We start from the raw sequence: 24,572 nt of genomic DNA, 5'->3' as shown, positions 1-24,572 counted from the left end.
CATAGAAATGAGGATGAAAATTGCCACCTCACAATCCATAATAATTCAGATAAAATAATGCAGATCCATCGAGGAATAAATTGCTCCCAAAACAGGCCAGGTCAGGGCATAAAACACCACGGTCAGTGCCAAGCCCCAATAGCAACCACTTGGTTAGTAGGAGAGAAGGGGCGATATAATACACTGCATTAGAGAGAAAGAGGGTCCGGGGAAATCGGCCAGGGTTCCAGCTCCTGATCACTGTCCAGTGATCCCTGGGTTAGAGAGAGAGAAGAGAAGGGAAATTTCAGCCTCCCATGGTTGTTTCTTTCTTCTCTAGCAGGGTGGGTTATGTGACAGCACACACATCCTACAGACTGTAACCGCTCTATGATTAATATTTATTTATTTGAACTGTTATTTAATTTATTTATTACAAAAACTTCTAACATGTCATCATAAATAAAGGTGCTAGTTTCAAAATCTTTACTGAATTGTCCAGCTTTCTGTCTTTTCAAATTACAAGCGGCTTTTTGAAACACGGGGACAGGTGGAGCCATTCAGCCCCTTTGTCAATCTGTTACAAAGTTTTATACTACGTATTTCTAAGCCTCATACTTGGAAAGTGAAAGCAAGTTAAACATATATCATATGACTGCAGCAAGCTACAAGAATACAATATACGAAATGTCCTGGGAACCCAGCTTCAAATCCCACATGGCAGATGGTGGAAATTGAATTCAATAAAAATCTGGAATTAAGAGTCTAATGATGACCATGAACTATTTTCAATTATCAGAAAAACCGATCAGGGTCACTAACGTCTTTGAGAGAAGGAAATCTGCCATCCTGACCTACATGTGACTCCAGAACCACAGCAACATGGTTCACTCAAAACTATCTTCTGGGCAATTAGGGATGAGCAGTAAATGCTTGTCTAACTTGCAATACCCACTTCCCAATAATAAATTTTAAAATGTTGTCTTTTTCCAAACATCCCTCTTTCCATAAAAGGAAAAAAACAAAATTGTGGACACCATTTTGCACTGACACATTATCTTACACATATTATCTCTAATGCCAACTTTATTTCACGTACCAAATTCTGCTAATTTCAGTCAGTCCCACTTTTATCAATCTCTACATGTGCCTTTCATGAGTTATCTCTAAAGTCTTCAGTTCTTCTGATGATATATGTGGTATTTATTTTTTTGCCAGTTGGTCTGGAATCAGCTCCATTCATCTCTGGGGAACCTTGGTGCCAAGGTGAGTGCTTCATCAGGGCAGGACTCTGGTCTTTTAGACTGAATGTCTGGATTGGGGAGCACTTTTCCTCTGTCAGTTGCAGACCTCTGTACTTCTGCCACTTTCAGCAGCATCATTTCCTCTTCCCCCATTCAATTATACCTTTTCCCTCCTCCTGTGTTGTGCCCTTTTGTTTCACTTGCCTACCTTGTGCATGAAAACAGGATTAAGATAGTTCAGTAGTTGATTTTGACTCGATGGGCTGAAGAGCCTTTTTCTATCCTGTGAATCTCTATGACTCTATCATCAGCTGCTAAGAATGATTCAGAGAGACATAGAACTGTATAGCACGGAAACAGATCATTTGGTCCAAGCTGACCATTTATCTATATTAATTTAAATAAATGCCATTTGCCAGCATTTGGCCCATATCCCTCTAAACCCGTCCTATTCATTTACCTATCCAGATGCCTTTTAAATGTTGCAATTGTACCAGCCTCCACCACATCATCTGGCAGCTCATTCCACATACGCACCAACATCTGGTGAATAAGTTCTCCTTAAGTCCTTTTTAAATCTTTCCCCTCTCACATTAAACCCATGCCTTCCAGTTTTGGACTCCCTACACTAGAAAAAAGACCTTGGCTATTCATTCTATCCATGCCCCTCATGATTTTGTAAACCTCCATAAGTTCACCCCTCAGCCTCCAATGGTCCAGGAAAAATAGCCTATTCAGCCTCTATCTATAGCTGAAATCCACCAACCTCGGCAACATCCTTGTAAATCTTTTCTGAACCCTTTCAAGCTTCACTGCATCCTTCCTATAGCAGGGAGACCAGAATTGAACGCAGTATTCCAAAAGTGGCCTAATCAATGTCCTGTACTCCCAACTTCTATACTCAATGCACTGACCAACAACGGCAAGCGTACCAAACGCCTTCTTCACCATCCTGTCTACTTGTGACCCCACTTTCAAGGAACTATGAACCTGCACTCCAAGGTTTCTCTGTTCAGCAACCCTTGCCAGGATCTCCTAAGTGTGCAAGTTCTGCCCTGATTTGCCTTACCAAAATGCAACACCACACATTTATCTAAATTAAACTCTATTTGCCACTCCTTGGCCCATTGGGTCATCTGAACAAGACCCTGTTGTACTCTGAGATAACCCTTATCACTGTCCTCTGTACTATTAATTTTGGTGTCATCTGCAAGTTGGCTAACCATTCCTCCTATATTAACATCCAAATTATTAACATAAATGACAAAAAGCAATGGATCCAGCACTGAAATTGTGGCACACCACTGGTCACAGGCCTTCAGTTCAAAAAGCAACATTCCACCACCACCCTCTGTGTCCTACCTTCAATCCAATTTTGTCTCCAATCGGCTAGCTCTCCCTGGATTCCATGTGATCTATCCTGGCTAACCAGTCTACCATGCAGAACCTTGTGAAAGACCTTGCTGAAGTACATATTTAGAAAGTCTGCCATTCTGCATCCATCTGTCTTCTTTGTCACTTCTTCAAAAAATTCAATCAAGTTAGTGAGACACGATTTCCGACGCACAAAGCCATGCTGGCAATCCCTAATCAGTCCTTGCTTTTACAAATACATGTAAATCCTGTCCCTCAGAATCCCCTCCAACAACTTACCCACCACTGAGTCAGGCTCACTGGTTTATAGTTCCCTGGCTTTTCCTTACCACCTTTCTTAAATAACTTTTAAAAAATTCCTCACCCTTGTCATTTTTCTGAGTCATAGAATTGTGATGGAGTAGAGGATACCATTCTGAACATTCTGCCTGCATTGGTCTACAATCGAGCATCATTCCTAGTGCCAATCTCCTGTCTTTTTCCCATATCCCTGCACAATATTTCTATCCAAATAACCAAACAACACCCCTTTGACTGCCTCCACCACATTGCTAGGCAGTGAATTCTAGATGCTAACCACTCATTGTGTGTGAAGGCTTTTCCTCATGTTACCCTTGTTTAATTTTCACATCAGTTTAAATCTCTGCCCCTCTTGTTCTTGTCTCTTTTAAAAATGGGAACAGCTTGTGCCTATCTACTCTGTCCGGCCGCTACACATGATTTTGAAAACCTCTAACAGATCATATTGAGGGGAGGCAATGGCCTAGTGGTGTTATTGCTGGACTGTTAATCCAGAAACCAAGATAACATTCTGGGTTCAAATCCTGCCACAGGAGATGGTGGAATTTGAATTCAATAAAAAGTATCTGGAATTAAGAGTCTAATGATGACTATGAATCCAGTGCTGATTGTCAGAAAACCCAACAGCTTCACTAATGTCCTTTAGGGAAGGAAACTGCCATCCTTACCTGGTCTGGCCTACATGTGACTCCAGACCCACAGCAATGTGGTTGGCTCTCAACTGCCCTCTGGGCAATTAGGGATGGGCAATAAATGCTGCCTAAAAGTGATGCCCTCATCCTGTTAATGAATAAAGAAAAAAAAATTCCCTTTCATCCTTCTTCTGTCCAAGGAGAACAGTTCCAACTTCTTCAATCTATCCTCATCACTCAAGTTTCTCATCTCTGGAATCATATTTGTAAATCGTTTCTACACTCTCTCTGAAGCATTCAAGTCTTTCCTATAATGCGGTGCATACAACTGTACAAAATATTCCAGCTGAGGTCCAACAAGTGCCTTGTACGAGTTCAATATCACTTCTTTGCTCTTGGACTGCATGTTGCTATTAATAAAGTTGTAGACATTGTGTGCTTTATTTACTGCTCTCTCCACCTGTCCTGCCACCTTCAATAATCTGTGCATAAAGTGTATCTCTTTCTTTAATGTAATCAGTGACTTCGCCTTCACAGTCTTCTTTGATTTTGATTCCTTACTAATTAGATATCTTTCCATCCCAGCGTTGAATACCAAAATAGAATCAGAGAATCCCTAAAGTGCAGAAAGATGCCATTTGCGCCCAAGAGTCTGCACTGACCCTCTGAAGAAAATCTTACCCAGACCCATACACCCATCCTATCCCTATAATCCCCCGTAATATACTTAGCTCGACAACCTCAACAGCCCTCTGCAGTAAAGAATTCCACAGATTCACAACCGTCTGAGAGAAGAAATTCCTCCTCATTCTGTCTCAAATTGGCACCCCTTTATTCTGAGACTATGCCCTCTGGTCCTAGACTCTCCCATGGAGAAACAACCTCTCCACATCTCCCCTGTCAAGTCCCCTAAGAATCTTTGCATGTTTCATTAAGGTCACCTCTCATTCTTTTAAACTCTAATGAGTATAGGCCCAACCTACAACTTCTCATTAGACAGTCCCTCAATACCTGGAATCAGCTGAATGAACCTTCTCTGGACCGCCTCCAATGCCAGTCTATCTTTCCTTTGATAAGGGACCCAAAACTGTTCACAGTATTCCAGCTGTGTTCTGACTAGTGCTGTGCACAGATTGAGCAAAACCTCCCCAGTTCTATACTCCATTCCCCTAGAAATAAAGACCAACATTCAATTTGCCTTCCCAATTACCCAGTGAACTTGGATGCTGGCTTTTTGTCATTCATGAACCAGGACTCCCAAAACTTTCTGCGGTCTATTTAAATAATATTCAGCTCCTCTATTCTTCCTGCCGAAGTGCATCACTTCACATTTCCTGACATTCTATTCGATCTGTCACATTTTTGCCCACTCACTTAACCTGTCTGTACCCCTCTGCAAAGGATGGGAGACAGACAAAAATGCGCAGACACAGAGAAAGAGACAGACTGAGAGAAATAGAGAGAGAGAGAAAAGGGAGAATGAGAGACATATACAGCGAGAGCGACAAATGGACCGATGAGACATGGAAGGACAGTCAGAGTGAAAGACGGAGGAAAGCAAAAAGTCAGAAAAAGTGAGACAAAGAAGACACACAGAGACAGTGAGAGTGGGAGTCAGAGTGCCAAAAAGAGAGAGAGTGACAGATTTAGAGATAGAAAGAGAGAGAAAAGGGAGAAGGGGGAGAGAAAAAATACAACAGGCAAGCACAGCTGATGTTCCCAACTGTCTGAATGGTTTACCATGGGCACTCTCGACAAAAACAGTGACGAAATCGGAGATGTTCAAAGCAGGTGCAGCTTTCGAAGGATTGCTCCAAAACCAGATTCACACACGCCAGACACCTGCTCCAATATGTCACACATCATCAAAGGCTGAGAGCTGTCAGCACCTATAACCATTGCTCAATCTCTCTGAATCAGCACATCAAAGACAACACTGCAGAGAAAACAGCCCAGAATGCACAGGATCAGGACTGAGGGAGTGCTGCACTGTCAGAGGGTCAGCGCTGGGGGAACACTGCACTTTCGGAGGGTCAGGACTGAGAGAGCGCTGCAGTGTCAGAGGGTCAGGTCTGAAGGAGTGCCGCACAGTCGGAGGGTCAGAACTGAGGGAGTGCCGCACAGTTGGAGGGTCAGTGCTGAGGGAGAGGCACAGTGTCGGAGGGTCACTGCTGAGGGAGCACCGCGCTGTTGGAGGGTCAGGACTGAGGGAGTGCCACACAGTCGGAGGGTCAGTGCTAAGAGAGCGCTGCACTGTCGGAAGGTCAGTGCTGAGGGAGTGCCACTCTGTCGGAGAGTCGGTATTAAGGGAGCGCTGCACAATCAATGGGTCAGTGTCGAGGGAGTACTGCATTGTCAGAGGGCCAGTACTGAAGTAGTGCACACTGTCTCTTACCCCATGCTGTACCCCGTCTGGGAGTGTTTGATTATAACCATTGCTCAATCTCTCTGAATCAGCACATCAAAGACAACACTGCAAAGAAAACAGCCCAGAATGCACAGGATCAGGACTGAGGGAGTGCCACACTGTCGGAGGGTCAGCGCTGAGGGAACGCTGCACTTTCGGAGGGTCAGCACTGAGGGAGCGCTGCACTGTCGGAGGGTCAGGACTGAGGGAGTGCCGCACTGTCGGAGGGTCAGGACTGAGGGAGTGCCACACAGTCAGAGGGTCAGTGCTGAGGGAGAGGCGCAGTGTCGGAGAGTCAGTGCTGAGGGAGTGCCGCTCTGTCGGAGACTTGGTATTGAGGGAGCGCTGCAAAATCAATGGGTCAGTGTTGAGGGAGTACTGCATTGTCAGAGGGTCAGTTCTAAGGAAGTGCTGCACTGTTGGAGTGCCACCCTGTCAGAGGGCCAGTACTGAAGTAGTGCACACTGTCTCTTACCCCATGCTGTACCCTGTCTGGGAGTGTTTGATTATAACCATTGCTCAATCTCTCTGAATCAGCACATCAAAGACAACACTGCAGAGAAAACAGCCCAGAATGCACAGGATCAGGATTGAGGGAGTGCTGTACTGTCAGAGGGTCAGCGCTGAGGGCGTGCCGCACTGTCAGAGGGTCAGGACTAAGGGACGGTTGGACTGTCAGAGGGTCACTGCTGAGGGAGAGTCGCACTGTCAGAGGGTCAGTGCTGAGGGAGAGCCACACTGTTGGAGGGTCGGTATTAAGGGAGTGCTGCACAGTCAGGTGGTCAGTTCTGAGGAAGTGCTGCACAGTCAGAGGCCAGTACTGAAGGAGTGCACACTTTCTCTTACCTCATGCTGTCCCATCTGGGAGTGTTTGATTGCGAGAGTGTAGAGAGAGCTTTACTCTATATCTAACACCATGCTGTCCCTGTCCTGGGAGTGTTTGATGGGGGACAGTGTAGAGGGAGCTTTACTCTGTGTCTAGCCCTGTGCTGTCTGTGTCCTGGGTGTGTTTGATGGGGGACAGTGTAGAGGGAGCTTTACTCTGTATCTAGCCCTGTGCTGTCCCTGTCCTGGGAGTATGTGTTTCTGAGTGAAGAGCATGTCAGTTGCTGTTGGAATCTTTCCCAGAATGCCGATGCTGATGCTGAGCCTGGTCTGGAACGTAGCTAGTTGCTTCACTCTGAAGGAATGAAGCTGCCTGGTGTTTGGTTTCAATGTGGTGCCAGTGTCTCTCTGCGTGCAGACCCCTTGGTGCCAATTCTCAGGCGTTGTGTGATCTCCCGACAGTGTTAGTCTGAGGCTGCTGGACTCCAATCTTGCAACCCCCACCCACCAACACCCCCACCAATCCCGCATCAGGTGGACGGAATTCAACAACGTAAAGATGAGGAGGCCATCCAGCCCCTTCTCTAGCCTATTACACAAGAACAGGAGGAGGCCATTCAGCCCCTTCTCCAGCCCATTACACAGGGAACAGGAGGAGGCCATTCAGGCCCTTTTCCAGCCTGTTACACAGAAGCGAGAGGAGGCCAATTAGAGTGGGAGTCAGAGATAGAGAGAGGCAGAGACTGTCAGAAATAGACAAAGAGGACGTGATAGACAGAAACTGAGAGGTAAACAGAGAGAGACAGAAATATACATGCAGAGAAAATAGTGGGAGAGATAGATAAATATAGAGAGAACATGACAAAAAGTAAATGGAGAAACAAAGAGAAAGTGAGAGAAGCAGAGATCAAAACAAAAATAAAAAGATGGACAGAATGAGAGACAGAGAGAGATACAGGCAGAAACACAGGGAAAGAGAGGGAGGGTGGGAGAGAGCAAGACAGAGAAAGATAAAGTGAGGGACAGAAAGAGAGAGGGAATAAGAGACAGAGAGAATAAATAAAGTAAACAGAGAGAGTGAGACACAGAGAGAGGCAGAAGAGAAAGACACAGGGATGAAGAGAGAGGGATACAAAGGGTCAAAAAGGAAGGACAGGAAGTAAGCCAGCCAGAATGGAGCACTGTGCTGTGAAGAGAAAGAGAGAGGGGGACAGGAAAGGAAGGAGGTGATGGGTCAGTGCTGATTCAGCTCTGTGCTCTGTTGGAATGATCGTCAGTCTGAATGAGTCAATCCCGCATTTTGACTATGACAGAGAAGACAAGAGACAGGGTCATCTCACCAATTCAGCTGTCCGTCACCAGAGACTGCCTCTGTGTGGTCACTATTCAGTCAGTGCATGGACAATTCCTCACCATTGACTCATTTCACCAAAGCGAGAGATAATCAATGCTGAGACAACCACATCAGCAGAATTCCCGGCACGAGAAACAGACAAACTTCCAGCATCTTGAAGTTCATTAACCTCTTTCACTCTCTCCCACTCATATTCTTTCCTTGCATATACTTACATTCACTTTGTTTCTCTCCCTCTCTCTCTGCCCTACTTCACATCACACGCTGACTCTCACTGGGGTATGGATCCCACACACACTGGCTCTCACTGGGGTACAGGCCCCACACATACTGGCTCTCACTGGGGAATGGATCCCACACACACTGACTCTCACTGGGGTACAGTTCCCACACACACACACACACAAACACACACTGACTCTCACTAGGGTACGGGGTTCCACACACACTGACTCTCACTGGGGTACAGGGTCCAACACACAGTGACTCTCACTGGGGTATGCGTCTCACACACACACACAAACACACACTGACTCTCACTGGGGTACGGGGTCCCACACACACTGACTCTCACTGGGGTACGGCTCCCACACATAAAAGCACAGACACACACTGACTCTCACTGGGGTAAGGGGTCCCACACACACTGATTCTCATTGGGGTATGGGGTCCCACACACAAACTCACTGACTCTCACTGGGGTACAGGGTCCCACACACACTGATTCTCACTGAGGTATGGGGTCCCACACACACTGACTCTCACTGGGGTACGCGGTCCAACACACACACAGACTCTCACTGGGTTACGGGTCCTACACACACTGACTGTCACTGGGGTATGGGCCCCACACACACACTGGCTTTCACTGGGGTACGGTGTCCCTCACACACACTGACTCTCACTGGGGTACTGGGTTCCACAACACACACCCTGACTCTCACTGGGGTACGGGCCCCACACACACACCCTGATTCTCACTGGGGTACGGGCCCCACACACACACCCTGATTCTCACTGGGGTGTGGGTCCCACACATACACACACAAACACACACTGACTCTCACTGGGGTACAGGGTCTCACACACACTGACTCTCACTTGGGTACGGTTCCCACACATACACGCACAAACACACACTGACTCTCACTGGGGTACGGGGTCCCACACACACTGATTCTCACTGGGGTATGGGGTCCCACACACACTGACTCTCACTGGGGTATGGGGTCCAACACACAGACTGACTCTCACGGGGGTACTGGGTCCCACAACATACACTCTGACTCTCACTGGGGTACAGGATCCCACACACACTGACTCTCACTGGGGTATGGGCCTCACACATACTGGCTTTCACTGGGGTATGGGTCCCACACATACACTGAATCTCACTGGGGTATGGGTCCCACACACACACTGACTCCCACTGGGGTACAGGTTCCCACACACACACACTGAATCTCACTGGGGTATGGGTCCCACACACACACTGACTCTCATTTGGGTACCGTCCCATACACACTGACTTTCACTGGGATATGGGCTCCCACTCACACACACTGACCCTCTGTCACTCTTTCTTTCTCTGTCTCCCTGCCCCCTCTCTTTGTCTTCTTCCATCTCTCTCACTCTCTCCCTCACTCTGTCCTCTGTTTCCCTCTCCCTGTCCATCTCTTTTCCTTTCTCTCCATTTCCCTCCTTTTCTCTCTGTCAGTTTCTGTCTCCTTTTCGCTGTGTTTCTCCATCTCTGTCTCTTTCATCCTCCTTCTCTCTCTCTCTCTGTCTCTCTCTCTCTCTCCCTCCCTTTCTTTGTCTGTCTATCTGTCTCTCCTTCTCAGGGTGAGGGCCCCTGTCAGTTCCTTCTCTAAACTCTCGGTAATGAGCTGATGAACAATATGCTGGGTGTTTGCAATGAGGCTCCTTCAGGCAGCTTTCAACACACCCAGAGTTTCCCCTCTTTGTATGTGCTGATCCTGAGCTCTCACATCTCGATGTCTCTCAACATTCAATGAGAGAGTCTAACCCTAATCCTCCTAATAGTGTGTCAGAATGTGCTTGGACCCTAAACCTTCTCTCACTCTCAACCTCTCCTCCCCCTCTTCAAACAAGTATTCCTTTACCACGGGAATGAAAAGCACAGTGGTTATTAAACCTTCTCTTCTCTAAGGTGAACAGGCCCAGCTTCTCCAATCTGTCCATGTCATTGAAGTTCCTTATCGCTGGAACCATTCTCCGGCATCTTTCCCACTGCCTCCCCTCACATCCTTTTGAAAGTGCAGGTCACCGAACTGGACACAATCCTCCAGCAGAGGCTGAGCCACTGTTTTATACAGGTTTAGTACAACTGTCACAAACAAAAAAGAAATTGCTGGAAAACCTCAGCAGGTCTGGCAGCATCTGTGGAGAGAAATTAGAGTTAACATTTCAGGATCCAGTGACCCTTCCTCAGACGTGCTGAGCTTTTCCAGCAATTTCTGTTTTTGTTTCTGATTTCCAGCATCCTCAGTTCTTTCAGTTTTTATTTAGTTTTACTGGCCCCTGCTCTGACACTGGGTTTATACAGACAAAGACGCAGCATATTTCATGTAGAGACTTCATCAGCTCCCGGTGTTCCTGGAACCCTTTACAATGGCGGTAGAAACTTCAGGATACATCACTACTTTGCATAAGGATGGGATCACTTATCTCCTCACTGTACTACCCTCCATAAAACACAGTGCATCTGAAACCCTGCTGTTCCCAAACCAAAAGAGTCACAACCAACCTTGCAGATGACACAAAGTGGAGGGAGAGGTAGCATTGAGGAAGCGGGGAGGCTGCAGAAGGACTTGGACAGGATAGGAGAGCGGGAAAAGATGTGGCAGTTGGAAAACAATGAGGAAAAGTATGAGGGTGCACAATCTGATAAGAAGAATAGAGGGGTAGACTATTTTCCAAATGGGGAAAGGATTTGGAAATCTGAAGGGCAAAGAGACCATGGAGTCCTAGTTCAGGATTGTCTTAAGGTTAAAATGGAGATTCAGTTGGCAGTTAGGGAGGCAAATAAAATGTTATCTTCATTTTGACAGAGCAGAATACAAGGGCAGAAATGCACGGACAAGGTTGTATATGGCTCTGGTCAGACTACATTTGGAAAACTGTGAGTAGTTTTGGGCCCCATATCTAAGGAAGGACGTGTTGGCGTTGTAGGGAGTCCGATGGAGGTTTACAAGAATGATCCCAGGGGCGAAGGGCTTGTCATATGAGGAGCAGTTGAGGACTCTGGGTCTTTACTCAATGGAGTTTAGAAGAATGAGGGAGGATCTGATTGAAACTTACATAATATACAATGGACATAGAGAAGCTGTTTGAACTTGCAGGAGATGAGGACCTGAGGGCACAGCCTCAGGCTGAAAGGACGACCCTTTATAACTGAAATGAGGACAGGTTTTTCTAGCCAAAGAGCAGTTACTCTGTGGAATTCATTGCTGCAGAAAGCTATGGAGGCTGAGTCATTGAGTTGTTCAAGACTGAGATAGACAGGTTCTCGATTGATAAGGGGATCAAAGGTTATAGGGAGGGGGCATAGGAATATGGTTGAGAAACATATCAGCCATGACAGAATGGCAGAGCAGACTTGTTGGGCCGAATGGCCTAATTCTGCTCCTAAATCCTATGTGGTCCTCCCCGAATCAATACCACCACCCTCAGCTCCTACACCCCTCCCTATCTCTGTAACCTCCTCTGGCCCCTACACCGCTCCCTATCTCTGTCACCTCCTCCAGCTACTATGCCCCCACCAACTCCGTAACCTCCTCCAGCCCCTACACCCTCTCTATCCTTGTAATCTCCTCCAGCCTCTACACCCTTGTCTATCTCTGCAACCTACTGCAGCCCCTACACGTCTCCCTATCTCTGTCAACACAAACTCTCTGACCGGGTTTCCTATCAACATGGTCTCAATATGTCCTCCCAGTCTCAGAGTGAAACTTGGATCTGGTTTAGGTCCCTAGCAAGTCACTTATGGATTTTTTTTTCCCCTTGTCTGCATCGAGGCCAAATGTAAGTGTAGATTGCTATACTTGCATGAGGTGCTGGTTTGTGTTTGTTTTTACTGGCAGCAGGACTCACACCCCATTAAGTTTGGCACTCAGTAGTCCTGCCAACATTACCATTTTCTCTTTCTCTTGTTCACACTCCTGCTCCCTTCCTGTCTATCTTTCTAATTCCCTCACTCGCACACCTGCTTGCTCCTCCCTTTATATCTCACTCTCTCTCTCTCCTGTTCTCTTTCCCCCTCTACATCTCTCACTCTCTCTCCTCTCTCTCTCTATCTCTCTCTCACCCCCCAACCCTTCTCTCACTCTCTGTTCCCTAGTTCTCTCTCTCGCTCCCTCTATCTCTCTCCAACTATCCCTCCCACTATCTCTCCGTCCCTCTATCTCCTGCTCTCTTTCTCTCTCTGTGTGGTTCTCTCTCATTCTCTGTCTCTCTCACTCTCCCTCTCTCACTTTCTGTCATTCTCTCTGTCTCTGTCTCTCATTCTTCACACATGAGCCCCACATGGAGATAAATGTTGGACATCAAAGTGTGCTGCGTTCCTCGCAGAGGGCGACAGACAGATTGAGACAGTGACAGAGAGCGCAAGGGGGAGAGAGAGGCAGACAGGAGATATATCAAACCACAACAATGATGCTCACTCTCTGCAGTTGTTCTTGGAACAGCAGGAATTTGCCTGCTGCCTGACCTCTGAGCCCCCCAATCCATAGGCTTGGTGTGGCAGGAGGGGGTTATGGACACACTCTAGGCCCTAGGACAGGTAAAGATCATACTTGTACCAACGCATTAGGAGCAATACAAGGCCATTCAGCCCCTCGAGCCTGCTCCGCTATCCAACAACACCATGACCGTAACCTCAAACCAACATTCCCACCTGATAACCTCTCCGCCCTTGCCATCACTCATCCAGAATCTATGTCCCTCAACTTTGGAAATATGTCCCCCAGCCTGTTTCAGGGCGGGAGTTACAAAGAGTCATCACTGTCTGAGAGAAAACAGGCCTAAGACCATAAGAGATAGGAATGGAATTAGGCCATTCAGTCCATTAAGTCTACTCCACCATTCAAACATGGCTGATATATTTCTCAACCCCATTCTCCTGCCTTCCATGGTAGCTCAGTGGTTAGCACTGCTGCCTCACAGCACCAGAAATCCAGGTTTGATTCCACCCTCAGGCGACTGTCTGTGTGGAGTTTGCACATTCTCCCCATGTCTGTGTGGGTTTCATCCGGTGCTCCACTATCCCCCCCACAGTCCAAAGATGTGCAGGTTGGGTGGATTGGTCATGCTAAATTGCCCATAAAGTCCAGGGACGAGTAGGCTAGGTGTGGTAGCCATGGGAAATGCAGGGTTACAGGATAGGGTGGGTCTCGGTCGGATGCTGTTCAGAGTCAGTGTGGACCTGATGGGTTGAATGGCCTGCTTCCATGCTGTAGGGATTCTATGATTCTATGAACCCTCCGTCAGTATCTTGCTCACTCTCTCAGTACCACTGCTCTCAACTCCCTCCCTCACTGCCACACACCCACTCCCCTTCCCCCCCTCCAACCCCATCATCAAAAAAACTCCCATCCTCTCTCACACTGTCATTCCACTCGCTACCTGCATGGGAGACTCGTCCCCCCTCCTCTCTGTTCTTAGCTCTCTCTCTCTCTTTCTCTCTCTCTCCACCCCCCCACCCCATGCAGCCTGGGGCTACATATGCACATCAGCAAAGATCCCTGTCACCAACAGGCTCCAAGCTCCTGAAATATGAGAAGTGTTTTTTACTAGCTCAGGCCCCCCTCCCATTCTCTCAGTTTTCTTTTAATCTCCTTTCTTATGACAATGTTTCAATTTCTCATCTGTCGACAGCCTTTCAGCTTAACTTGTCCTCTCAACAAGTGTCTCCACGTGGCAGAGAAACAGAGAGAGAAAACAAAGCGGTGAGACATTGGCTCCATCAAACACTCCCAGGACAGATACAGCACTGGGTTAAATTCAGAGTAAAGCTCCCTCAATTCTATCTGACCCTGTGCGCACCCACCTTGTAAACACCGTCAATGCAATGCTGCTCTTGGGATGGGGATGCTATTGAATAGGTTCAAGTAAGAGACAGTTCAAGGCAGACTGAGGATCCAGATGCAACAGATGAGCTGGTGTAACACTCCATCTCAACATTTATTACCCATACTGAGCTGACCTGAAGTTTATAGCGAGCTGTCATCTTTAAATTTTAATTCCAGTATTTCCGGGCCACTTCCTTTAGTACTCTAGAATATGGATAATCAGCCTCTGGGGATCTATCAGCTTTTGACCTCATTAATTTCCCAGCACTATTCTCTTATTAATACTGATTTCTCTCCATTCTGCCCTTTGACATTTCTGGGAGGTTATTTGTGCCCTTTATTCTAAAGACTAATCTAGTTTCCTTCACGTATCAATAGAAGTTTTTACAGTCAGTTTCTATGTCTCCTGCAATTTTACACTCATTCTCTAGTCCCTCCTCCTTGAGCAAACTTTTTATCCTCTTTTGCTGAATTCTAAAATACTCCTAATTCTCAGAATGGCTGTTTTTCTCTGGCAACTTTAGATGTCTCCTCTTTATATCTAATACTACCCCTGAGCTTGTTTGTGAGCCACAATTGAGAGGCCGCTCATCTTTTACATTAGTTCCAGACAGGAATGAGTAATTGTTGTAATTCAACAAAAGTGATTCAAGGGGCAGCTGCTGATACCAGTCTGCAGGCTTGGACACAGTCAGTCAGCCACTTGGGACATCAGATTCAAGATCCTCTCCACATAACAAGGTGGATGAATGAGAGAGAGCTCAGTATGAAGTGAGATGAAAGTGGGTGACATTGCTGTTGCTGTCGGTCTCGGAGGGGAAGTGACCCAAGTGAGTGAGTAGGGCAGGGTTAATGGCGGCTGTGAGTAATTGAGGGAAGATTTTATCAAGCAATAATGAGAGAGGTAGAGCTGTGGTGGGCAATGGGTGCAGTAGCAGGGATGGAGTGAGTGAGAGGTTTGGAGCGGAGATGATGGCACTTATACAGGTGGAGTTGAGGAGGTCATTCGCCTTCTTAGGAACATAGGAGCAGGAGTAGGCCATGCAGTTCCTCAAACCTGTTCCACCATTCAATGAGATCATGGCTAATTATGGCTGAATTCCATATACCTGTCTTTGGTTTATGTCCATCAATACCTTTGCTTAGCAAAAATGCATCTATCTCAGATTTAAAATGAACAATTGATCCAGCATCTGCTGCTGTTTGTGGAAGTATGTTCCAGACTTCTATCATCTTTTTTTTGTGTAGAAATGCTTCCTAACATTTTTCCTGAACATTCTGGCCTTAATTGACAGACAATGCCCTCTAGTTCTAGAATACCCAACCAGTGGAATTAGTTTATCTACCCTTTCTTTTCCTGTTAATAGCTTGAAAACTTCAATCAGATTACCACTTAACCTTCTAAATTCTTGAGGAAACAGGCCACTTTTGTATAACCTCTCCTCATTACATAGCCTCTGAAATCCAGGTATCATTCTTGTAAACTTACGTTGTACACTCACCAAGGCCAATCTATCCTTCTTAAGATGCTCCCAGATGTGCCCACAGTCTCCAAGCGGAGTCTAACCAGGGTTTTGCATAAGTGCAGCATAACTTCTGCGTCGTCATATTCCAGTCATCCAGCACTGGCCCAGGGGACAAATTCAGATAATGGGTTGGTATGAATCTGGGATTGTGCCCTTCTTTGCTGGTCCTGGAAGAAGACAGCATTCCAGCTTTGAGCTACACCATCAAGCAGGAGTTCTGGGTCACTGCCCAGGGACAATACCACCACCACATCTGGGGTAAATGTCAGGAGGGCAGAGGGCAAGTCCTGGGCTGACAGTGCTTTTCCAAGTGGACAAGGGGTTTTAATGATGGCATAGGGGGATGGGAACTCAGAGAATTCCAGGATATCTTGGTGGTGGTGAGTTGTCCCAGGAATGGCAATGAGGCTAGAATTGGGCAAGAGAGAGAGAGAGAGAAGCACAGTGGGGCAAGGTCAGAAGCAAATGGTGTTATTATACAGTGGGAAAACTCACTTGGACTCATGGCGAGAATCTGCCCAAAAATAACACAACACAACACAACTCACACTTCACCAAAACTGCACAAGATTAAGCCACGAGGGAAAGAAAGTGAGACAGAGAGAGTGAGAGAGTTAGAAACAGTGACAGAGAGAGACAGTAACAGAGAGAGAGAGTGAGAAAGAGAGGGAGTCAGAGACAGAATTAGAGACAGACAGAGAGAGACAGAGAAAGAGAGGTGGGGACAGACAGTGGCAGAGAGAAGGACAGTGACAGAGAGAGAGGGACAGAGAGACTGAGAGAACAGTGACAGAGAGAGATGGTAACAGAGAGAGGGACTCAGACAGAATTAGAGACAGATGGAGAGAGACAGAGAGAGAGAGGGAGAGACAGTATCAGAGAGAAAGACGGTTACAGAGATAGAGCAACAGTGACAGAGAGGGAGAAACAGACAGTGGCAGTGACAAAGAGGGAGAGAGAGGGATAGAGAGATGAAGACAGAGATAGAGACAGAGGGAGAGAGACAGAAAGAGGGAGACAGAGAGAGTTGAGAATGACAAAGAGACAGAAGGAGACACAGAGAGAGAAAGACAGAGAAACAGTGACAGAGAGATTGCTCGAGTGATTGAGACAGACAGAAACAGTGAGAGAGAGAGAGATCGTGAAACAGTGAGACAGACAGACATAGTGACAGAAAGTGTGATTAAGGAGGTGCGAGGTGATACTGAAGGCCAGGTCAGTTTTAGACAGCAAGCCACGCATACGTGCGTTAGTTCCTGCTTTTCTCTCTCATACTCTGTCACTATCACGCTGTCTCTCTCACTCCGTCACTATCTCTCTCCGTCTCTCGCTGTATCTTTCTCTCTGTCCCTCTGTGTCTCTTTCTATCTCTGTATTTGTGTCTCAGTCTCCATCTGTTTCTCCCAGTCTCCCCCGACAGTGCGTGCTTTTTCCTCTCTCTCTATGCCGAGCTCCTCCCCTCTCTGAACAGGAGATTACTTCCGTGTTTTGACAGCAGATTCAGGAAGCAGCGAGCCCAGAGAGCTGACAGCTGCGCTCAGTTCACCAGAAACTGTCCCTCACCGTCGGACTGCCTCTCCATCCATCACATCTTTCTCTATCCCTCTTTCTCCCGGTCCCTCTGTACCTGACCTTCCATCTGTCCAGATCTCTCTCCATACCTCTAAACCCTAATCCCCCTCTTTTGTCCCTATCTTTCTGCCACACCTCTCCCTCCCTCTCTCTGTTCCCCAATCTTTCATCTCTCACCTTGTCCCCTCACGACAAAGCCGACCCCTTTGCCAGACGTTCTGTTTGGAGTTGGGACTACAGAATGCAGTCACAGGTCACAAGCACGTACCCTGTCGTCAAAAGAGGCCAGAGGGCAGTGCCAACACTAAAGAGGGAGCCAAGCAACGGAGGTGAATGGGAGAAGGAGAGGGTCACAGTGGTGGGAATGGGGAAGCGGCTGTAGAAGGGTGTGAGAGAGACAGTACAGGGAGGGGCAGTGAAAGAGGTCAGGCATTAGGGGCGGAGCAGGGAGCAGGAAGGTGAACTTTGGAGGGATTGGTCGATGACAGACTCCTCGGTTTGACCATTTCTCTCTTATCGTGCCCCCACCACTAACCTCCCCTCCTCCTCTTCCACAGGCCTCACGGACACGGCAGCAACTCTGTGCCCGAGCAGGGACCACCTCGAGATGCTCAAGGCCTTCGATCTACATTGGGAGTACGGCCCATGTTGTGGTAGGTTACAGCCTGAAAACCTCTTTCAGCAGTTGGCCAAGACCATTCCGCCCCTTCTGATTAGTCCCGATCACATTACCCCCCCCCCCCCCCCCCCACCCCCCACACCACCACCACGCAGCCTGCTCTTCCCCAAGCTCTGTACGAATCTCTTGCTGTATGGATTAGGCCTCATTATCCCACAGTCTGATGGAGATCAGGCAACTCAACACAAGGCCCAGCATAGAGCCAGCAGTCTTGTGTGTACTGGGCCTCACTTCAAAATTTGGGGTAAACACTATGCTCGGACTGGATCCTTGGGCCATTTCCTTTTGGCATGGTGCCTATGGGTTCTCTGTCTCCTCTGAATGCCTTCTCACTTCAGTCCCATCTCGATTTCTCCCACACAGCACAATATAGTGGGCTTTTGTACGACCCACATCAGCGTAGATACCGACAATTCTCAAATGCCACATGTCCTCAGGTGTCTCATATCCACAGTAACTGTCAGATGTGAAGGACCGCCAGACTGAGAGCAGCGAGGGTTCATGGCGAGACTGAATTCAGGCCCTAAATAATCACAAAGCTTAATAATTAGAAACTCTACACTCTTCACCCTTTCGTATCTCTATAACCATGTTTGGCCCATACACCCTTCCCTATCTCTATAACCTCCTCCAGCCCCATCACTCCTCCCTCTCTCTTTGACTGATTAGCTTCTGGAATGTGCTGCCTGAAAGTGTGGGGGAAGTAAGGGTCAATTAAGGAGTTAGGGTCTGGTCCGTGCTGCCTGAGAGTGTGGGGGAGGCAATGTCAATCGAGGGGTTAGGGTCTAGAACGTGGTGCATGAGAGTGTGGGGGAGGCAGGGACAATCAAGTGTTAGGATCTGGAACGTGCTGCCTGAGAGTGTGGGGAAGGCAGCATCAATCGAGGCTGCAAAATGGAATCGGGTCAATATCTGAGAAGTTGGGTGGAGGGAACAAGTTGAAACTCACCCGATAAATTGCTCCCTCAGAGGACTCGCATGATACAAGGGGCGAAGGGCCTCATTCTGCCCTGCAGCCAATCTCTAGTTCTTTGAATTACTTTCTAATCACCGCTTTATTGAAGTTTGGCGCAACCTTTCTCTCAATGGCAACCCCTTTTCACAGCACATCAGTATACAAAGGTGATGCAAATTCTGCCGTTTGAGTGTTTTGCATCTTGTGAATAATTGCCCAATTCTTTGCCTGTTTCTACTCCACGTCCATCCCCTCCTGCACAGGTATCACGCGAATGGAGAGGTGGGAACGAGCTAACCGGATGGGTCTCCGACCTCCGCAGTACATCAAGGAGCTACTCCTTTATCATAAGAAGGAAACCAAGTATCAGGAGAGGTACGTTCTTTCAGACTTTCTGTGGTGGGGACACGGCTGTGGCTGGAGGGGAGGGAGATTGGTTGTTTCTGGGTGGATGTGAAATTTTTCCACATCATCCATAGTCATGGTGGCTGAGTAACACATTAAAAACTGGTCGGGACTGAAGTGGGCAGCCAGGATGTAGCTACAGTTTAGCACAGGGGTGTGCATGGAATACAAACAACACAGAATGGTCCTAAAGTGAAAAGCAACTGCAGGACGCTGAGATACAGTCAGATCCGGGTTAGAGTTTTGTTTCCAGTTCTGGATTCCACATTATAGGAGTGATATGATGGAACTGGAGAGGGTGCAGAAATTTACCAGGATGTTGCCTGAGCTGGACAGTTTCAGTTATGAAGACAGAGATTGGTTTGGCTGGGGTTGTTTTCCTCGGAGCAGAAGGGAATGAGAAAAGGACAATGTTTGATGCATACATGATGATGAAGGGTACAGATAGAGTAGACAGGAATAATTTTTTTCCCCTTGATGGAGAGATCAATGACGAGGGGGTACTGATTGAAGGTAAGAGGCTAGAGGTTTCAAGATGTGAGGAAAAGTATTTTCACCCAGAGGGTGATGTGAACCTAGAACTTACTACAAGGATGATAGAGGCAGAAACCCTCAGCAAATTGGGTTGAGGGGTGACCTTACAAAGGTTTACAAAATCATGAAGGGCTTAGATAAGATGAATAGCAAAGGTCTTTTCCCTTAGGTAAAGGAGTTCAAAGCTGGGAGTCATATTTTTAAAGTGAGAGGAGAAAGATTTAAAAGGGACCTGAGGGGTAAATTTTTCACACAGAGGGTGGTTCATGTGTGGAATGAACTGCCAGAGGAAGTGGTAGATGCAGGTACAGTTACAATATTTAAAAGACATTTGGACAGGTACATGAACAGGAAAGGTTCAGAGGGATATGGGCCAAATGCAGGCAAATGGGACTAGTTTAGTTTGGGAAACTTGGTCAGCATGGACGACTCTATGACTCTAATAAGTGTTTAGATGTACATTGTGATGCTAAGGCATACACATGTGCCAAGAGCTGGGAAATGGGATTAGAATAGTTAGGTGGTTGTTTTTGACTGGCTCAGACATGATGGGCTGAAGGGCCTTTCTCTATGAGTCTATGACTCACAGTTAGTGCACGGATGCAGCGAATGACTGGGAAAGCTGATTATCTGGAGACCATTTGTGAAACAGGGGATGGAGGATAAAAGTCGGGATGCCTCGCTACAACAGTACAGGATATTGGAGAGGTTTCACATGGAGTAGCTGCGTGGTTATGGCCCCCTTATTGAACGAGGCACACACCATCACGGGCAGCAGGTCAGAGGAAGGTTCACTCAGCTTATTCCTGTGATGAAGGGGGTTCTATCTAATGAGGAGAGGTTTGAGCAGGTTGGGCCTGGCCTCATTGGAGTTTCGGAGAAATGAGAGGTGACCTTATTGAACATATAAGATTCTGAGGACAGGGACGGACAGGGTGGCTACTGAGAGGGCTTACCCCTTGTGGGGGAGTCTAGAACGGGGAAGCAGAGCTTAAAACTAAAGGGTCTCCTGTTTAAGACTGAGAAAAGGTGGAATTTATTCTCACAGAGGGTGGGGAGTGTTTGTAATTCTCTCCCCCTCAAACAGCAGTGTTGGGGGTGCATGGATGTGTGTGTGCGTGTGTGTATGTATGTATGTGTATAGCAGGGTGGGGGCAGTGAACATATTCAAGGCTGAGTTAGACAGAGTTTTGATCAGGAAGGGAGGGAGAGCCACTGGAAAGTGGAGTTCAGGTTACCACATCAGATATGGTCTCAAATGACAAAAACAAGTTTAAGGGACTGAACAGTATACACCTAGTCCTCATTCTTAGTGCTGATGTATTGTTGGTGTGGAGCGTTAGGATTAGGAGAAGGAGAAAGGTGACTTGCGTGCGACTCAAAGCTGTCCTACCGGATATGAAACCAGATCTCGTCTAAATCAGGTACTGAAAGTATGGAATCCAAGCACCTTTGAGAGAAGGCAGCGACTCAGACATTCAGTCCCTGTAATGGGGTCTCACTCCTCATCTGGAAAGATCTCTCTAACCCTATCTCTCATCTGAACTACTATATCTTGGGATGCCTCTCTAAACCTCTCTCTCTTTCTCACACATACACACAGTCCTGTATCTTCTGGGAGTCTCTCTAACCCCCTCTCATACTCATCTGTATTAGGGTGGTCCCTCTAACCCTCTGTCTCTTACATAATGCAGTCTCTTGGGTGGTCTCTCCAACCCCTCCCTTTATCTCTCATTCCTGGACCTGTGGAGGTCTCTCCAACCCTTTCTATCTCATACACACCTGTAGCTGAGGATGTCTCTCTAACACACTCTCTCTCACACGGTCCTGTATCAGGGGCGGTCTCACACACACACACACACACAGCAATCTCTGGGGTGGTCTCTCTAACCCCTCCCTCTCTCACACACACCTTTAATGGGGGAGGTCTCACTGAACCCTCTCTCTATCCCCCTCACTCGTGTATCTGGAGAGGTCTTTTTAACCCTCTCTCTCACATCCTCTTACACCTGGGGAGGTCTCTCTAATTGCCTCACTTTCTCACTCCTGTATGTGTGGAGGTCTCACTAACCCTCTCCCTCTCTCACACACTCTTCTTATGTGGGAAGGTCTCTCTAATCCCCTCTCTGTCATTCCTAAATCTGGGGAGATCATTTCTAACTCTCTCTCTCTCTCGCACACACACGCACACACACACACACCTGTTCCTGTATCTCTATCTCTATCTCTCTCACACAATGCTGTATCTGGGGAGATATCTGTAACCCTCTCTTCCTTACTCACCTGTATCTGGGACACACTCTCTCTCTCACACTCCTGTAACTTGGGAGGTCTCTCGAACCCACTCACTGTCACACTCCTGTATCTGGGAGGTCTCCCTAACCTTCTCTCTCTCAAACAGCGCCAGGGACCCAAGTTCTATGGAAGTTTGCACATTCTCCCCATGCCCGCGTGGGTTTCCTCCGGGTGCTCCGATTTCCTCCCACAATACAAAGATGTGCAGGAAGGTGGAATGACCATGGTAAATTATCCATAGTTTTCATGGATGTGAAGGTTAGGTGCATTAGCCATGGGAAATTACAGGGATAGGGTAAGGGGTTAGGTGTAGGTGAGATGCTCTTGCAATAGTCAGTGTGGACTGTAGGGATTCTATGAAACCACATTTGCATCTGGGGAGGTCTCTCTAAACCTCTCTCTTTCTCTCCCTCTCTCCCACACACATACACACACTCCTGTATCTGGGGAGGTCTCTCTAATCACCTCTTTCTCTCTCACACACACACACTCACACTCCTGTATCCTGGGAGATCTCTCTCTAACCATCCCTTTCTCTCACACACTCCTGTCTCAGGGCGGTCTCTCTAACCTCCTATCTCCCTCTCATACCCCTGGATCTGGAAAGGTCTCGCCAACTCAATCTCACACATTATTGTATCTGGGGAGGTCTCCCTAACCCGTTCTCTCTCTCTCTCTCACACACACACACACACACACACTCTCTCTTGTATCTGGGGAGGTCTCTCTAACCCCCTCATCCCTCACTTTTTCACTCCTGTATCAGTGGACTTCTCGCTAACCTTCTCCCTCTCTCACACATTCTTCTGTATCTGGGAAGGTGTCTCTAACCCCGCACCCCTCATTCCCTAATCTGGGGTGGTCTCTTTAACCCTCTCTCTCACATACTGCTGTCTCTGAGGTGGTCTCTCTAACCCCTCCCTATCTCTCTCATTCCTGTATCTGTGGAGATCTCTCCAACCCTCTCTCTCTCTTTTCTCACACTCCTTTAATGGGGGATGTCTCTCTAATGCCCACCACCACCCCCCACCTCCACTACACTCCTGTATCTGGAGAGGTCTATCTAACCGTCTTCCTCTCTTACACAATCTTCCGTATTTGGGAATGTCTCTCTCATCTCCTTTCTCTCACTCCTAAATCTGGTGAGATCTCTACCCCTCTCTCTTGCTCATACTGCTACACCTGGAGAGATATCTCTAACCTTTCCTTCCTCACTCTCCTGCATCTGGAGCAGCCTCTCAAACCTTCTCTATCTCTCTCACTCCTGTATCTTGGGACAATACAGTGTGGATCTGGAGGAACACAGCAGGTCAAGGATCATCATAAGAGCAGGAAATTTCCGAAGAAGGGTACCAACCCAAAATGTCAACTTTCCTGTTCCTCTGATGCTGCCTGACCTGCTGTGTTCCTCCAACTCCACACTGTCTTGTCTTTGACTCCAGCATCTGCATTTCTTGCTATCTCCCTGTATCTTGGGAGTTCTCTCTAACCAACTAACTCTCACACTCCTGTGTCTGGGGAGGTCTGTCTAACTTTCTCTCTCTCATACTCCTGTCTAACCCTCTCTCTCACACACAATACTGTGACTGAGGTGGTTCTCTAAACCCATCCCTTCCTCTGTCACTCATTTCTATATCTATGGAGGTCTCTCCAGCCCTCTCTCTCGCTTTCTCATACTCCTTTAATTGGGAGGTCTCTCTAACATCCCACCCTCCCACTCCTCTCTCTCTTCCACACTTCTGTATCTGGGAAGATCTCTCCAATACCATCTCTCTCACTCCTGTATCTGAGGAGATCTCTCTAATCCTTCTTTCACTCTCAGTGTCCTTTACCTGGGGAGATCTCCCTAATCCCTCTTTCACTCTCACAATCCTATACCTGGGGAGGTCTCTCACTCTGTGTCTGTCTCTCTCACACACATAGACTCATGTATCTGGGGAGGTCACTTCAAACCCACTCCAGCACTCCTTTATCTGGGGAGATTTTTCTCTCGCTATGTCTTTCTCTCTCGTCCTTTCTCTCTTCCTCTCTTTTCTTTTCTCTTTCACACTCTCCTGTATCTTGGGGACAGGGTGGGGGCGGGGGTTTCTTTAATCGCACCCCCTCCCAGTCTTTCTCTCTCATTCTGTGTCTGGGGAGCTCTCTCTAACCCTGTCTCTCTCTTTCTCTCTCTCTCTCACTCCTGTTTCTAGGAAGGTCTCTCTAACCCTCTCTCTCTCTCTCACATACTCCTGCATCTGGATATGTGTCTCTAAACCCCTCTCTCTCTGACACTCCTGTATCTGGGGAGGTGTCTCTAATGTTCTCTCGCTCTCTCTCTCTGTCTCTCTGATACTCCTTTATCTGGGGAGGTCCCTCTAATCCCCTCTCTCTCAAACACTCCTGCATCTCAGGAGGTCTCT

The 24,572-nt window shown here is 47.4% G+C and overlaps 1 protein-coding gene and 1 long non-coding RNA gene across 2 annotated transcripts in view; one reads left to right on the top strand and one right to left on the bottom strand.

The window, feature by feature from the left end:
- Positions 1-1,047: 1,047 nt before the first annotated feature.
- LOC125488303 lies at positions 1,048-17,720 on the bottom strand. The gene is made up of 2 exons (XR_007266275.1): positions 17,480-17,720; positions 1,048-1,431 (listed from the first exon to the last, which is right to left on the bottom strand). It is a non-coding gene; the product is annotated as an uncharacterized LOC125488303 (long non-coding RNA).
- LOC109924554 (DNA polymerase delta subunit 4) overlaps positions 17,042-24,572 on the top strand; it is a 12,427-nt gene continuing 4,896 nt past the window's right edge. Inside the window, exons 1-3 of the mRNA XM_048621249.1 lie at positions 17,042-17,631; positions 17,860-17,955; positions 19,200-19,311. Of these exons, the coding sequence (XP_048477206.1) occupies positions 17,544-17,631; positions 17,860-17,955; positions 19,200-19,311 (296 nt within the window). The 5' untranslated portion in view covers positions 17,042-17,543. The remainder of the gene's footprint in view (positions 17,632-17,859; positions 17,956-19,199; positions 19,312-24,572) is intronic.

Source organism: Rhincodon typus, unplaced genomic scaffold (assembly GCF_021869965.1).
Source record: "Rhincodon typus isolate 14 unplaced genomic scaffold, sRhiTyp1.1 hic_rhity00000241, whole genome shotgun sequence".
NCBI classification, from domain to species: domain Eukaryota; kingdom Metazoa; phylum Chordata; class Chondrichthyes; order Orectolobiformes; family Rhincodontidae; genus Rhincodon; species Rhincodon typus.
This window is presented reverse-complemented; position numbering and strand designations above follow the sequence as displayed.